The 15,971-nt window shown below is 42.2% G+C and overlaps 1 protein-coding gene across 1 annotated transcript; it reads left to right on the top strand.

Moving 5' to 3' along the window:
- Window positions 1-304: 304 nt before the first annotated feature.
- CD180 (CD180 molecule) lies at window positions 305-15,415 on the top strand. The gene is made up of 3 exons (XM_056552462.1): window positions 305-440; window positions 3,383-3,549; window positions 12,863-15,415. Exons 1-3 carry the CDS (start codon window positions 360-362, stop codon window positions 14,598-14,600), a joined length of 1,986 nt encoding a protein of 661 aa, XP_056408437.1. The 5' UTR covers window positions 305-359; the 3' UTR covers window positions 14,601-15,415.
- The last annotated feature ends 556 nt before the right edge of the window (window positions 15,416-15,971 follow it).

The following is a 15,971-nucleotide window of genomic DNA, read 5'->3' as shown; positions in this document are numbered from 1 at the left end:
ACCTCACATATCAATGGCTGCAGCTTACATCTGATGTGATACTACTACTCCCAGCATGGAGTGAATGTATATCAGACCATGTATATGAGATAGAAACCTATCATGGTGCTGTTCCTCACAACTTCAGATGTCAGCTGTTTTCAGATGTTTCCATCCAGACATTCCCACCAGTATATAATAGGCAGCATGTTGTTCAGATTTTGTGCCGGGCAGTGATTGGTCGCTATTAACATTGACTTTTTCAGGAAACGTTCAGTAACAAACCACTTCAACAATTTCTATTCTATTCCGGCTGGCAGCCCATGCTTCCTCTATAGAGAGAAATAAAAGTTCTGCTCTCAAACTTCTCCATCCGGACAATGGCTGTTGCCCTTTTCTTAGTTTTTTCGCTTGTATTTTATCCAGTGCCCTCGACGGAACCTGAACCCATCTGTTCTGAGGTACGTGCCATAGAGTATGGAAAGGATATATCAGATAAGTAAAGAACAATTGGTATTGTTATATTAGACTGCACAGCAGGATAAGACTATTGTATATTTCATGACAGTATATGGTATGTTATGCTTGTTGTCAATGGGCATTTAAATATATACATTTTAGAAGGAAAAGAGGAAAGGCTGTGGGCTTTTTGTTTTATATGAAGTTTTCCATACACGTGTTAACTATATATCTGTTACATAGTAACATAGTTCATAAGGTTGAAAAAAGACCAGAGTCCATCAAGTTCAACCTATAACCCTAATGAGTCCCTACCTGGTTGATCCAGAGGAAGGCAAAAAACCCTCATACTAGAGGTGAAAATTCCTTCCCGACTCCAAATATGGCATCAGAATAAATCCCTGGATAAACCTTCTGTCCCTATAAATCTAATATACATAACCAGCAATGTTATTATTCTCCAAAAATGAATCCAGACCCCTTTTCAACTCTTTTACAGAGTTCACCATGACCACCTCCTCTGGCAGAGAGTTCCATAGTCTCACTGCTCTTACAGTAAAGAACCCCCGTCTGTGCTGGTGTAGAAACCTTCTTTCCTCTAAACGTAGAGGATGCCCCCTTGTTATACATACAGTCCTGGGTATAAATAGATTATGGGAGAGATCTCTGTACTGTCTCTCCTGATATATTTATACATAGTTATTAGGTCTCCCCTAAGCCTTCTTTTTTCTAAACTAAATAACCCTAATTCTGATACTCTTTCTGGGTACTGTAGTCCTCCCATTCCCCGTATTACTCGTGTTGCCCGTCTTTGAACCCTCTCCAGCTCCACTATATCTTTCTTGTACACTGGTGCCCAGTACTGTACACAGTATTCCATGTGTGGTCTTCTTATCTAACCTGATACTATCCAACCTGTGGCTCTATATCTGTTATAAAACTACAACTCCTAGCATTTCATGTGTTGTATCTTCTCACAGGTTGGAAGCCACTGCCATATACTAAAATCCCATAACACTGAACAGAACATCAGAAATATACGATAACATGATGATAGGCTGTTGTGCGTAGCGTATGTAATCGGGAGTCACTAGACCGTAGAGAGCACATATGCCTGACAACCACCTGTCACTTACACACAAATCCCTCAATGCTCGGAAGACACTCGCGTCATCCATCACAAACAGATGTTTCATTAACTTTTTTCCCCCTAAGTGTTAATAATATCTTAATATAATTAAAAATTATACAAGATTAATGAGTAATCACCATCAGAAGGAGGAGATACAAAGACTTTATCTATGAGGGGGTTTTCAAAATGGCAAAAAGTGGAACAAACTTGTAAATATTAGATCCACATACTGTGTATTGGGTTTACCACTTGTGTGTAATGTAAAAGCAAACAAGACTAAAAAAAATCCAGTTCCCATTTATTCATCAATGAATCTGTGATAATAGCTGCATATGTATTTGTGGTCATCCATTAGATTGCATAAAAGAGGTTTATTGTGTTAATCCTTAAAGAGTTACTCCGCTACCCAGCGTCCAGAACATTGAGTTCCGAACACTGTGTGCGGGCTCCCGTGTTCACGCCCGCCCCCTGATGACGTCACGGCCTGCCCCCTCAATGAAAGTCTATGGGAGGGGGCGTGACGGCCGTCAAGCCCCCTCCCATAGACTTTCATTGAGTGGGCGAGACGTGACGTCACATGACGTGGCGTGACATCACGAGGAGGCGGGCCGGAACACGGAAGCCCGCACACAGTGTTCGGAACTCAATGTTCCGGTGGTGGGTAGCGGAGTAACTCTTTAATGTCTTGTCACAAAAGGAAAATGAAAAAGTCGTCAGACTCACCATAACTTCTTTTTCAGGGTAGTTCTTTATTGTATACTCACATATATAAAACATTGTGCAGATGGGGGAGAGGGATCACGGTGGGGGGGCATTCACTGTCACCTCAGGCCAGAGGAAGCTCGAGTATCGAGTGAAACAGATTCTGTCGCCCGACAGTGAATGCCCCCCACCGTAATCCCTCTCCCCCATCTGCACAATGTTTTATATATGTGAGTATACAATAAAGAAGCTACCCTGAAAAAGAAGTTATGGTGAGTTTGCCGACTTTTTCATTTTCCTTTTGTGCCAAGAAATGAGACTTGTATCAATAAGCCAGAGCACCACCATTACTTTGGGGAACACTCCAACACGTCCCATAACCTCAGTCCGTGTTGGTATCAGCAGCAGTGCCGGACAAAGCACTTTGTCTCTCCGTCTATTTAACTCTTTAATGTATTTGATGTAGAAAAGGGATGTTAAAGGGGTTGTCTGGTGTAGGAAACTAATTTATAAGTATGCTAAAAGGGAACTCTGAGTTAGTAGAAACGAGTAACTATTTTGGAACCATCATCTATTAGCTATGAGTCGCTCTAGAGAAGGTGTTCAATTTCCCTGCAGCACCCCCACAGGAGAAATGGAGCATTACACAGATTGCATTAAATTCAGTGGGTTGCCCATGTGATGTGTGGATATGCTGGTTCTTCTAGAGCTGTGTTTCCCAACCAGGGCACATCCAGCTGTTTCAAAACTACAACTCCCAGCATGCACGGACAGCCAAAGGCCCTGGTTGGGAAACACTGTTCTAGAGCCAAAGTCTCCAATCTGAGGACTTTCAGCTGTTGCAACACTACAACTCCCATCATGTTGTTTTTATTTGTAAAATTCACCTAATAGCTGAAAACATTTTGCACAAGCAAAATCACTATTGAAATTCTACTCTCAGTGTTACGGCAGAAGGTCACATCGCTTCTCCTGTTATTCTGCCATGTTGTATTTACAGTATATAAATAATATATATATACACTACAGATGAGATTTGAGTTGTACTTGTTGTGTACTGTTTGTCTTTACTATTTGTGCATTATTTCTTTTATTTGATCTAATTTCCAGATTATCGTCAATAAAAGTTACAGCTGTGAGGATAGAGGACTGCAGGAGGTGCCCCACATGATACCCAGCAGCACAGAGAGTCTAGATTTCAGCTTTAACTCATTGTCCGCCCTTTATTACTGGGTCTTCAGCCATTTAGAAAACTTGGAATATTTAGATTTATCACGGTAATCATTTCTGTAAATGCCTTTGTGTTGTTTATTGATAATGAAATAATAAACATCATCCATTTTCATATGTCCTATTAGGTCATATGAATTTTATAAACAGGGTTTCCGGGTTAGACCTCCTTTTTAAGACAGGGGAGAGAGCAACTAAAAATCTCTCCAAAAACCTAACAAAAACCCTACAAACTCCTGTAGGTAAATGTGCACATTAAATATGCTACAACTAAATCAGAAAACAGTGCACCACAAACTAAATGTAGCAAATGTACACATATCTTTATTGATTTTAACAAAAAGAAGGTTAAACATACAATATGGACATCACATAGAGACACCAGAGTACATACAGAGAATAGATATGTAGGCTAAACCCATAAGATATAACACAATGACCCTCATTTACTTAGAAAATTGGGTTGTAAGTCTATGTTGCTTTCTTACCCGACTGCTTTTTCCCCCTGGTATTTATTATTATGTCGCATCCTGTTTGTCGCACGTGGGTTTTGTTGGTTTTGGTTTCCAACTCCTCTGAGTTGTCGGGAAAAAATCCACAACAATTCAACAAATTTGGGTAGGAAACCTTTATAAATATGTGGGAAAGCTCAGAAATGTCGGGTTACGCCCCTTTTTCCGGGTTTGGGAGAATCCACATCGGGTCCGTCGGGAAAAAATGTTGCATCGTGTAGCAGACTGGCGCACGATGTCTGCTACATGTCGCAGACAAAGATGTGCCAAGGAAACCCGACAAAACAAGGGTTTAGAATAGTAAATGAGGGCCACTATAGTAAAACATGCCAGTCACAAATACATAATGAACGTACATCCAGTGCACAAAGCAATGCAAAAGATAAACCTGGACTAGAATAATAGATCAATCATTTAGGGTACCAAACCATACCTATACAAGCCCCATAGGTTTATGTAGGTATGGTTTGGCAACCTAAATGATTGATCTATTATTCTAGTCCAGGTTTATCTTTTGCATTGCTTTGTGCACTGGATGTACGTTCATTATGTATTTGTGCCTGGCATGTTTCACTACAGTGTGTTATATCTTATGGGTTTTGCCTACATACCTTATATACTCGAGTATAAGCCGACCCGAATATAAGCCGAGGCCCCTAATTTTACCCCAAAAATCCAGGGGAAAAAAAAAAAAAAAAAAAAAAAAAAAAAAAAAAATAAAAAGTTATTGACTCGACTATAAGCCTAGGGTGGGAAATACATCATCCAGACCCCCGTCATCATCCCCCCCCCTTCATCATTACCGCCTGTAAATCCCTTCATCAGTGGTTCTCAACCTGCGGACCTCCAGAGGTTGCAAAACTACAACACCCAGCCAATGGCTGTCCGGGCATGCTGGGAGTTGTAGTTTTGCAACCTCTGGAGGTGCGCAGGTTGAAGACCACTGATGAAAGGATTGACAGGCGGAGAGTTCACTCGAGTATAAGCCGAGGGGGGCGTTTTCAGCACGAAAAATCGTGCTGAAAAACTCGGCTTATACTCGATTATATATGGTATCTATTCTCTGTATGTACTCTTGTGCCTCTACGTGATGTCTATATTGTATGTTTTTTTTTTTTTACCTTTTTTTGTTAAAATCAATAAAGATATTTACACATTTAGTTTGTGGTGCACTGTTTTCTGATTTAGGTGTAGCATAAAAAATCTGTCCAGTAGAACTCCATCTATGCAATACATGAGTGGTCTTTTATTTCAAGCCTAGTTATCAGCTTCTATATGCGCTGGAGGAAGTCATGTAGTCTTTCCAGTCAGGCACAGTGCTCTCTGCTGCCACCTCTCTGCTGCCACCTATTTTTTGTTACTTTTTTAACTCTTTGAGACTACACAACTTCCTTATATGTACTGGTATGCTTATCTATTTTTACTAATTATTTTCTGAAGATTTTCTGCCATTCTTTTCTACAATTTTTGCTGTTTTTAAGTCTGCTACATTAAAAGGCTGCTTAACCCCTTAAGGACCCAGCCATTTTACACCTCAGGACCCGGCCATTTTTTGCAATTCTGACCACTGTCACTTTAAACATTAATAACTCTGGAATGCTTTTAGTTATCATTCTGATTCAGAGATTGTTTTTTCGTGACATATTCTACTTTAACATAGTGGTAAAATTTTGTGGTATCTTGCATCCTTTCTTGGTGAAAAATCCCAAAATTTTATGAAAAATTTGAAAATTTTGCATTTTTCTAACTTTGAAGCTCTCTGCTTGTAAGGAAAATGTAGAGGGCTCAGAAGCGAAGGAGCGACAAGGGGATTTTGGAGAGTACTTTTTTTTAAATGGTTTTTGGGGGGCATGTTGCATTTAGGAAGCCCCTATGGTGCCAGAACAGCAAAAATCCCCCACATGGCATACCATTTTGGAAACTAGACCCCTTGAGGTACGTAACAAGGAATAAAGTGAGCCTTAATACCCCACAGTAGTTTCACGACTTTTCATATGTAAAAAAATAAAAATAAAATTTCACTAAAATGTGGGTTTCCCCCCAAATTTCACATTTTTGCAAGGGTTAATAGCAGAAAATACCCCCCAAACATTGTAACCCCATCTCTTCTGAGTATGAAGGTACCCCATAAGTTGACCTGAGGTGTACTATGGGTGAACGACAATGCTCAGAAGAGAAGGAGTCATATTTGGCTTTTTGAGAGCAAATTTTGCTCGGGGGCATGTCGCATTTAGGAAGCCCCTATGGTGCCAGGACAGCAAAAAAAAAAAACACATGGCATACCATTTTGGAAACTAGACCCCTTGTGGAACGTAACAAGAAATAAAGTGAGCCTTAATACCCCACAGGGGTTTCACGACTTTTGCATACGTAAAAAAAAAATCACTAAAAGGTGTGTTTCCCCCCCAAATTTCACATTTTTGCAAGGGTTAATAGCAGAAAATACCCCCCAAAATTTGTAACCACATCTCTTCTGAGTATGGAGGTACCCCATAAGTTGACCTGAAGTGCACTACGGGCGAACTACAATGCTCAGAAGAGAAGGAGTCATATTTGGCTTTTTGAGAGCAAATTTTGCTCGGGGGGTATGTCGCATTTAGGAAGCCCATATGGTGCCAGGACAGCAAAATAACCCCCACATGGCATACCATTTTGAAAACAAGACCCCTTGAGGAACGTAAGAAGGCGTAAAGTGAGCATTTACCCCCCACTGGTGTCTGTCATATCTTTGGAACAGTGGGCTGTACAACATTTTTAATTTGCACAGCCCACTCTTCCAAAGATCTGTCAGACACTTGTGGGGTGTAAATTCTCACTGCACCCCTCATTACATTCCGTGAGGGGTGTAGTTTCCGAAATGGGGTCACATGTGGGTTTTTTTTTTTTTTGCGTTTGTCAAAACCGCTGTAACAATCAGCCACCCCTGTGCAAATCACCGTATCTCCGTACTCGGGAGAAATTGCGTTACAAATTTTGGGGGGCTTTTTTCCCCTTTACCTCTTGTCAAAATGAAAAGTATAGGGCAACACCAGCATGTTAGTGTAAAAAGTTTATTTTTTTACACTAACATGCTGGTGTAGACCCCAACTTCACCTTTTCATAAGGGGTGAAAGGAGAAAAAGACCCCCAAGATTTGTTAGTCAATTTCTCCCGAGTACGGCGATACCCCATATGTGGCCCTAAACTGTTGCCTTGAAATACGACAGGGCTCCAAAGTGAGAGTGCCATGTGCATTTGAGGCCTGAATTAGGGATTTGCATAGGGGTGGACATAGGGATATTCTACGCCAGTGATTCCCAAACAGGGTGCCTCCAGCTGTTGCAAAACTCCCAGCATGCCTGGACAGTCAACGGCTGTCTGGCAATACTGGGAGTTGTTGTTTTGCAACAGCTGGAGGCTCCATTTTGGAAAGAGTGGCGTACCAGACGTTTTTCATTTTTATTGGGGAGGGAGGGGGGCTGTGTAGGGGTATGTGTATATGTAGTGTTTTTTACTTTTTATTTTATTTTGTGTAAGTGTAGTGTTTTTAGGGTACAGTCACACGGGCCGTGGATTACAGCGAGTTTGAGCTGCCGCGCAAAATTTGCTGCATTGCAAACTTGCAGCCCGATACTCTCTGTAAGCCCCCTGCCCATGTGAATGTACCCTGTACATTCACAGGGGGGGGGACCTCCAGCTGTTGCAAAACTACTACTTCCAGCATGCCTGAGAATGTTTGGGAGTTGTGGTTTTGCAACAGCTGGAGGCACACGGGTTGGGAAACACTGAGTTAGGAAACAATGTTTCCCAACCAGTGTGCCTCCAGATGTTGCAAAACCACAACTCCCAAACATTCTCAGGCATGCTGGGAGTAGTAGTTCGGCAACATCTTTAGAGCCAGATGTTGCCGAACTACAACTCCCAGCATGCTTGGAGTTGTAGTTTTGCAACATCTGGAGGACTACAGTTTGCAGACCACTAATACAGTGGTTCCTAATCTGTGCCCTTCCAGATGTTGCAAAACTACAGCCCCCAGTATGCCAAAATTGTCCAGGCATGCTGGGAGTTGTAGTTCTGCAACATCTGAAGGGCCAGATGTTACAGCACTACAACTCCCAGCATGCCTGGACAGTAAGGGCATGCTGAGGATGTGTAGTTTTGCAACATCTGGAAGGGCACAGTGGTCCAAAAACTGTGGACCTCCAGATGTTGCAAAACTGCAACTCCCAGCATGCCCAGACGCTAAGGGCTGTCTGGGCATGCTGGGAGTTGTAGTTTACAGGGTCCTATTACAGCAATGCATGTCGCTTTACGGCGACGTGCATTGCTGTAAAGGGCCCGACCGCGTCTGAAGATCTACTCACCTGTCGCCGCCGCCGCCGCCATCTTCATCGTCTGGATCCGGGTCTTCAGGGACGAGGTAAGTACCGTGGCCGGTCCCCAGCACTCCCCCGTCCCCCGCCACGTCCTCCGGTCTTCCTCCCGTCCTCTCCGGACTTTCAGGGGCCGGGCAGGACGGGAGGAAGTAACCGCCCCCCCCTCCTGCGATTGGTCGGTTAACTAACCGACAGATCGCAGGGTATAGGAGGAGGTGGCAGGCTTGCCACCTTGCTCCTATACTTCAGCATGGTCCTGGCTGTTTGTGACAGCCGGGATCATGCGAAATTACCGGGCGGTCGGGTCCCAGAGACCCGATCAGCCCGGTATCGCCGCAGATCGCAAGGGCGATTTCCCTTGCGATTTGCGGCGATCACCGACATGGGGGCCTACATGGCCCCCCTCTGCGTTTGCCCTGGATGCCTGCTGAAGCATTTCAGCAGGCATCCGGTTCCGATCTCTGCCCGGCGAGCGGCAGAGACCGGAAAACGCCAGGACGTACGGGGACGTCCTGGGTCCTTAAGGCCCAGGGTGCGGGGACGTCCCCGTACGTCCTGGGTCCTTAAGAGGTTAAATTTCTCTGTAAAAAAAAAGTATGCACAAAGTACTGTTTTAATATTGAGTTTAATATAAATAAATATATACAGTCATGGCCATAAACGTTGACACCCCTGAAATTTTTCTAGAAAATTAAGTATTTCTCACAGAAAAGGATTACAGTAACACATGTTTTGCTATACACATACTTATTCCCTTTGTGTGTATTGGAACTAAACCAAAAAATGGAGGAAAAAAAGCAAATTGGACATAATGTCACACCAAACTCCAAAAATGGTCTGGACAAAATTATTGGCACCCTTTCAAAATTGTGGAAAAATAAGATTGTTTCAAGCATGTGATGCTCCTTTAAACTCACTTGGGGCAAGTAACAGGTGTGGGCAAGATAGAAATCACACCTGAAATCAGATAAAAAGGAGAGAAGTTCACTTAGTCTTTGCATTGAGTGTCTGTGTGTGCCACACTAAGCATAAACAACAGAAAGAGGAGAAGAGAACTTTCTGAGGACTTGAGAACCAAAATTATGGAAAAATGCACTGCTCAAAAAAATAAAGGGAACACTAAGATAACTCATCCTAGATTTGAATGAATGAACTAATCGTATGAACTAATCGTTGAATGTGCTAACAACAAAATCACACAAAAATTATTAATGGAAATCAAATTTATCAACCCATGGAGGTCTGGATATGGAGTCACACTCAAAATCAAAATGGAAAACCACACTACAGGCTGATCCAACTTTGATGTAATGTCCAAAACAAGTCAAAATTAGGCTCAGTAGTGTGTGTGGCTTCCACGTGCCTGTATGACCTCCCTACAATGCTTGGACATGCTCCTGATGAGGTGGCAGATGGTCATCCTGAGGGATGTTCACCAAGACCTGGACTAAAGCATCCGCCAACTCCTGGACAGTCTGTGGTGCAACCTGTCGTCGGTGGATGGAGCGAGACATGATGTCCCAGATGTGCTCAATCGGATTCAGGTCTGGGGAACGGGCGGGCCAGTCCATAGAATCAATGCCTTCCTCTTGCAGGAACTGCTGACACACTCCAGCCACATGAGGTCTAGCATTGTCTTGCATAAGGAGGAACCCAGGGCCAACCATACCAGCATATGGTCTCACAAGGGGTCTGAGGATCTCATATTGCTACCTAATGGCATTCAGGCTCCTCCTTGCACAAAGGCAGAGGTAGCAGTCCTGCTGCTGGGTTGTTGCCCTCCTAAGGCCTCCTCTACATCTCCTGATGTACCTGCCTGTCTTCTGGTAGCGCCTCCATGTGCTGGACACTGAGCTGACAGACACAGCAAACCTTCTTGCCACAGCTTGCATTAATGTGCCATCCTGGATTAGCTGCACTACCTGAGACACTTGTGTGGATTGTAGACTTTGGCTAATACTACCACTAGAGTGAAAGCACAGCCAGCATTCAAAAGTGACCAAAACATCAGCCAGGAAGCATAGGAACTGAGAAGTGGTCTGTGGTCACCACCGGAAGAACCACACTTTTTTGGAGTGTCTTGCTAATTGCCTATAATTTCCACCTGTTGTCTGTTCCATTTGCACAACAGCATGTGAAATTGATTGTCAATCAGTGTTGCTTCCTGAGTGGACAGTGTGATTTCACAGAAGTGTGATTGACTTGGAGTTACATTGTGTTGTTTAAGTGTTCCCTTTATTTTTTTGAGCAGTGTATCAACAATCTCAAGGTTACAAGTCCATCTCCAGAGATCTAGATTTGCGTTTTTCCACAGTTAGCCACATTATCAAGAAGTTTGCAATCCATGGCACGGTAGCTAATCTCCCTGGGCGTAGACAGAAGAGAAAAATTGATGAAAGGTGTCAACACAGGATAGTCCGAATGTGAATAAGCAGCCCCAAACAAGTTCCAAAGATATTCAAGGTGTCCTGCAGGCTCAGGGAGCATCAGTGTCAGCGTGAACTATCCGTCGACATTTAAATTTAATGAAACGCTATGGCAGGAGACCCAGGAGGACCCCACTGCTGACACAGAGACATAAAAAAGCAAGACTACATTTTGCCAAAATGAATTTGAGTAAGCCAAAATCCTTCTGGGAAAACATCTTGTGGAAAGATGAGACCAAGATAGAGCTTTTTGGTAAAGCACATCATTCTACTGTTTACCGAAAACAGAATGAGGCCTACAAACAAAAGAACACAGTACCTACAGTGAAATATGGTGGAGGCTCAATGATGTTTTGGGGTTGTTTTGCTGCCTCTGGCACTGGGTGCCTTGAATGAGTGCAAGGCATTATGAAATCTGAGGATTACCAACAGATTCTGGGTCACACTGTACAGCCCAGTGTCAGAAAGCTGAGTTTGTGTCAGAGATCTTGGGTCTTCCAGCAGGACAATGACCCCAAACATACGTCATAAAGCACCCAGAAATGGAGAGCAACAAAGTGCTGAAGAGTTCTGAAGTGGCCAGCAATGAGTCCAGATCTAAATCCCATTGAACACCTGTGGAGAGATCTTAAAATTGCTGTTGGGAAAAGGTGTCCTTCCAATAAGAGAGACCTGGAGCAGTTTGTAAAGGGAGAGTGGTCCAACATTCCGGCTGAGAGGTGTAAGAAGCTTATTGATGGTTATAGGAATGGACTGATTTCAATTATTTTTTCCAAAGGGTGTGCAACCAAATATAAAGTTAAGGGTGCCAATAATTTTGTCCAGACCATTTTTGGAGTTTGGTGTGACATTATGTCCAATTTGCTTTTTTCCCTCCCTTTTTTGGTTTAGCTCCAATGCACACAAAGGGAATAAACATGTGTACAGCAAAACAAGTGTTACTGCAATCCTTTTTTGTGAGAAACACTTAATTTTATAGAAAAATTTCAGTGGTGCCAACATTTATGGCCAAGACTGTAGATATATAATGTAAATTTAACAGGTAAAATAACAATTCCCCAAAATACTGTGTGAACATAGCTCAGGAGCACTTTTTCCCCATCATTGGGGGAAGGTAATTAATGCTCTGTGATGAATATATCCAGCACAGAGCATTCGTAGGCTAAGAAGCAAAGCCCTCTGGATTGGCAGCGGGAGCCAGCTCTCATGCACATGATCACTGAAAGTATCAACCAAAATTTACAAGTAGCATAAAATACCAGTGTCACGAAAAATCAATCTCAGAATCACTTGGATAAATTATACTATTATAAAGTTATTACCCCATAAAGTGAGACAGGTCAGGTTATCCAAGAAAAGCAGAGCAAAATTTGTCCAAATATGGCACCATAACTGTCCTCAGGTTGCGTGTGTGGTATTACAACTTGGCTCTATTAACTTCAATGGAACTGAGCTGCATTACCACACACAACATGAGGACAGGTGGGGTACTGTTTTTGGACAAAATTTGCTGTGTTTTACTATAATGGCATAAGCTCTTTCAGGTTAACAGTCAAGGGGAACTGATACAGAAACTATATTAGAAAATTGCACAATATTTTTTTACACAATGAATAAACTTTATGCAACTAGGAAACACTTTAAGGGCTCGTTCACACGGATGGATCCGCAGCGTATTTTACGCTGCAGGTCCACTGACGATGGACCCTACAGTGTGGCTCCAGATGTGCCTGCTCGGAGCGGCAATCCGCCACTCCGAGCAGACACACTGTGTTCGAGTACACCGTGCATACGCTCAGGCACCAGAACAACGCAGTGTGTCTGCTCATAGCGGTGGATTGCCGCTCCGAGCAGGCACATCTGGAGCCACACTGTAGGGTCCATCGTGGGCGGATCCGCAGCGTAAAATACGCTCCGGATCCATCTGTGTGAACAAGCCCTTAAAGTATAAAAGATACTCAAGGGACATTGGGCCCTTACTTTCTATAGGAAGCTACTAAGAATAAATCAATGGTTTTATATTTGTTGCTTTTCTCTATCTAAGAATGTTTCTCCACTATGTACCAGGTGCGGCATTAACTGGATATACAATGACGCCTTTGGGAACAATGCAAGGCTTAATACACTTATACTTACTGGAAATCCTATATTGTACATAGCAGACACTGCATTCCAGGGAGCACGCGCCATCCAGCATTTATATTTACAGGAAACCTCTATAGTGGACATATCATTCCTTCCCTTAAAAAGTTTTAAAAATCTGGTGACTCTGAATTTGGAAAGTAATTTCATCTCCTCTATAGGATTTCCCAAAGACGTTACCTTAGACAACCTGTCGTTGGTAAACTTTGGATTAAACCAAATAAAAACAATATCTGTGCAGGATTCTGAATTCCTTCAGCAATTCAAAAATCTGACATTAATTCTGAAAGGAAACAATATTAAATACATTGAGCCCAATGCATTCAACAGTAGTGACTTCTATCTACTAGATCTCAATGGCTGCACCTGGAATACTAAGATAACATCTCTTTTAAATGGACTTAATGGATTAACCACACACACCCTCAGAATTGGCGCATTTGGTGACATTAATACAGATTTTAGCATACTCCCAGGAAATCTGAATGGACTGTGTAATATTTCCGTGAAGGAGCTCGGTCTACAGTACAGGCATGTATTTGAAGAGTCAAGTGAAACATTCTCCTGTTTGACCAATATTAGAAAACTAGATCTGACATTCATGAACCTTAATTCTCTTCCACTATTGGGCCAACCCAACATCATAAAGGAACTCACTCTTAGTAAAAATCAATTTCCCAGTCTTTGTAGTATAAGCTCAGCCAGTTATTCATTGGTTACTCATCTACACATAGTTGGAAATCTAGACACATGGGATTTGGGGGTCAAATGCTTAGAGAGTTTATCAAATCTGCAATATTTGGACCTAAGTCACAATGACTTTCACACGGCAAAATGTTGTAGGGCCCAGTTCAGTGGGCTCCACAGCCTCTCTCACCTTAATCTCAGTTACGGAGCACCACTCCCATTAGACAACCCGGCATTTACTGAGAACAAGCAGCTGGAAATTCTAGATTTCACTCATGTCCATTTGATAGTTGAGCCATCATCAAGTCCTTTCAGTAACTTAGCTCATCTGAGGACCCTGAATTTGTCTTATAGCAAAGTAAATAGTGACTATTTGCAGCTTTTTGATGGCCTAACAAACCTGGTTTTCTTAAACATGGATGGTAATTTATTTCCTAACAAGACTCTCAAAGAAGAAAATTTGTTTTCCAAGGTTATACAGCTGGAAAGCCTTATACTGTCTAACTGCAACTTAGAAGTAATAGAGGCACACGTCTTCCAGAAGCTGGAGAAGTTGACATCTATTGACCTTAGTCATAACAGTCTAACTGCATTTGCTACAGATGCTTTTGCAGACCTAAAAAACATTTCCTTAAATTTTGCCTTTAACAAGATCTTGACTATTCCTATTGAAATGGTGCGGAATATATCAGAGGCAACCACCATCAATTTGAGCTACAATCCCATTGACTGTTCATGCTCCAACATAGAATTTCTAACCTGGTACAAGCAGCACGAGCAGATCTTTCTAGATAAGAAATATACCAGGTGTGGATCGCCACCATCACTGGCTGGTACAGAGTTGTCTAAAGTAGCAATAACTTGTGGATTTTCTCTAATGTATATCATATTGATTGTCATAATTCCATTGATCTGCATAATCCTTATAATCATTTTTGCAAAGTTTTACAGGAGAAGGATTTATGCTACCATATAGAAAGCATATTAATTCCTTCATCCGGACATCACAATTCTTGATTATTATGTCTTTTATTGTTACTTACTATTTACATTTTTGGATTCTTTTTTTTTTTTACTCTTCTTTCTCAAAGGAAATCTGTCATCAGTGTCACCAGCACTAACCTCTTGGTACAGGCAGGTAATGCGGGTGGCACTGATGATAACCATACGTGCTCTCGCTATCTTCCTCCATTGTTTTCGTTCCGGTGCTGGCTTGGGGCATGGGTGGAGCTTCCTGACATCACCGCTGCTGCCTCTCTCCTGGGCCCTGCTGCTAGCAAACAACAGTGGTGACATCAGGAAGCTCCGCCTATAAAACAAAAGCACTGGCAGCAAGCACTTATACACTTATTTCAACCTCTGGATAGGATGCTGAGCATGTGCACTTAACTTCTCCAGTCGATCATGGCGAGGTCTGTGGAACCTGTCCTGTGAAACACCTGCATGATCTTGCCCACCATGCTGCAGCTCAGTATCAGGGTCTTGGAAATCTTTTTATAGCCTTGGTCAACTTAATGTAGAGCAACAATTTTTTTTTTCAGATCCTCAGATAGTTCCTTGCCATGAAGTGTCATGTTGAACTTACAGTGACCAGTATTAGAGAGTGTGAGAGTGATAAGTGAAATTTAAGACCCCTGAGACTTTGTAACAATAATGAGTCACATGACATCGGAGAGGAAAAAATGAAAATTGTAGCCCAAGTTGGACATTTCCACTTTGTTGCCAAAGTTTAGACAGTTATTTTGAGGGGACACAACATTAAACACTGTTATACAGGCTGTGCACTCACTACTTTACATTGTAGCAGAAGGTCATTTCTTCAGTGTTGTCACATGAAAAGATAGAATAAAATATTTACAAAAATGTGAGGGGAGGAATCATGAATGTGAGATAATGTAACTGTAAAAAGACGTCTAACTTCAGTAGATCATGTATCCAAAAGAGGAACAAGAAAGAAAATAGAGGAAATAGAAAACCTTCAGTTTAACTGAAATATTTGGGCGAGACAAAACAATACTGAGAACTGCAGAGCTAGAAAATTATCCGAAAAATGATGTGTATTATGTAAAATGCATACTACTATTGCTGAAATAAGAATATTGTAAACACTACTTCCCGGTGCGTATGCATAGCAGCAAATTGAACGAGCAGACCTATGGTGTAAAGCATGGTGAAGACACAAAACAGGAGCCTGTAATCAGACAAAGGGTGGTTTTAGGACCTTAGAACAGTGTTTTCCCAAACAGTGTCTCCGGCTGTTGCAAAACTACAACTCCCAACATACGAGCATGCTGGGAGATGTAGTTTTGCAAGAGTTGTAGACACACTATTTGGAAAACCAACGTTG

The sequence above is a fragment of the Hyla sarda genome, chromosome 1 (assembly GCF_029499605.1).
Source record: "Hyla sarda isolate aHylSar1 chromosome 1, aHylSar1.hap1, whole genome shotgun sequence".
In the NCBI taxonomy this organism is placed as follows: domain Eukaryota; kingdom Metazoa; phylum Chordata; class Amphibia; order Anura; family Hylidae; genus Hyla; species Hyla sarda.
Note: the sequence above shows the minus strand (reverse complement) of the source record. Positions and strands in the feature narration are given on the sequence as shown.

Excerpts from the sequence above, each read along its gene's own strand:
- CD180 (XM_056552462.1), top strand. The coding sequence starts at position 360 with ATGGCTGTTGCCCTTTTCTTAGTTTTTTCGCTTGTATTTTATCCAGTG. Across the intron at positions 441-3,382 it reads CTGAACCCATCTGTTCTGAG|ATTATCGTCAATAAAAGTTA; the intron begins GTACGTGCCATA and ends TCTAATTTCCAG. Across the intron at positions 3,550-12,862 it reads GAATATTTAGATTTATCACG|GTGCGGCATTAACTGGATAT; the intron begins GTAATCATTTCT and ends ACTATGTACCAG.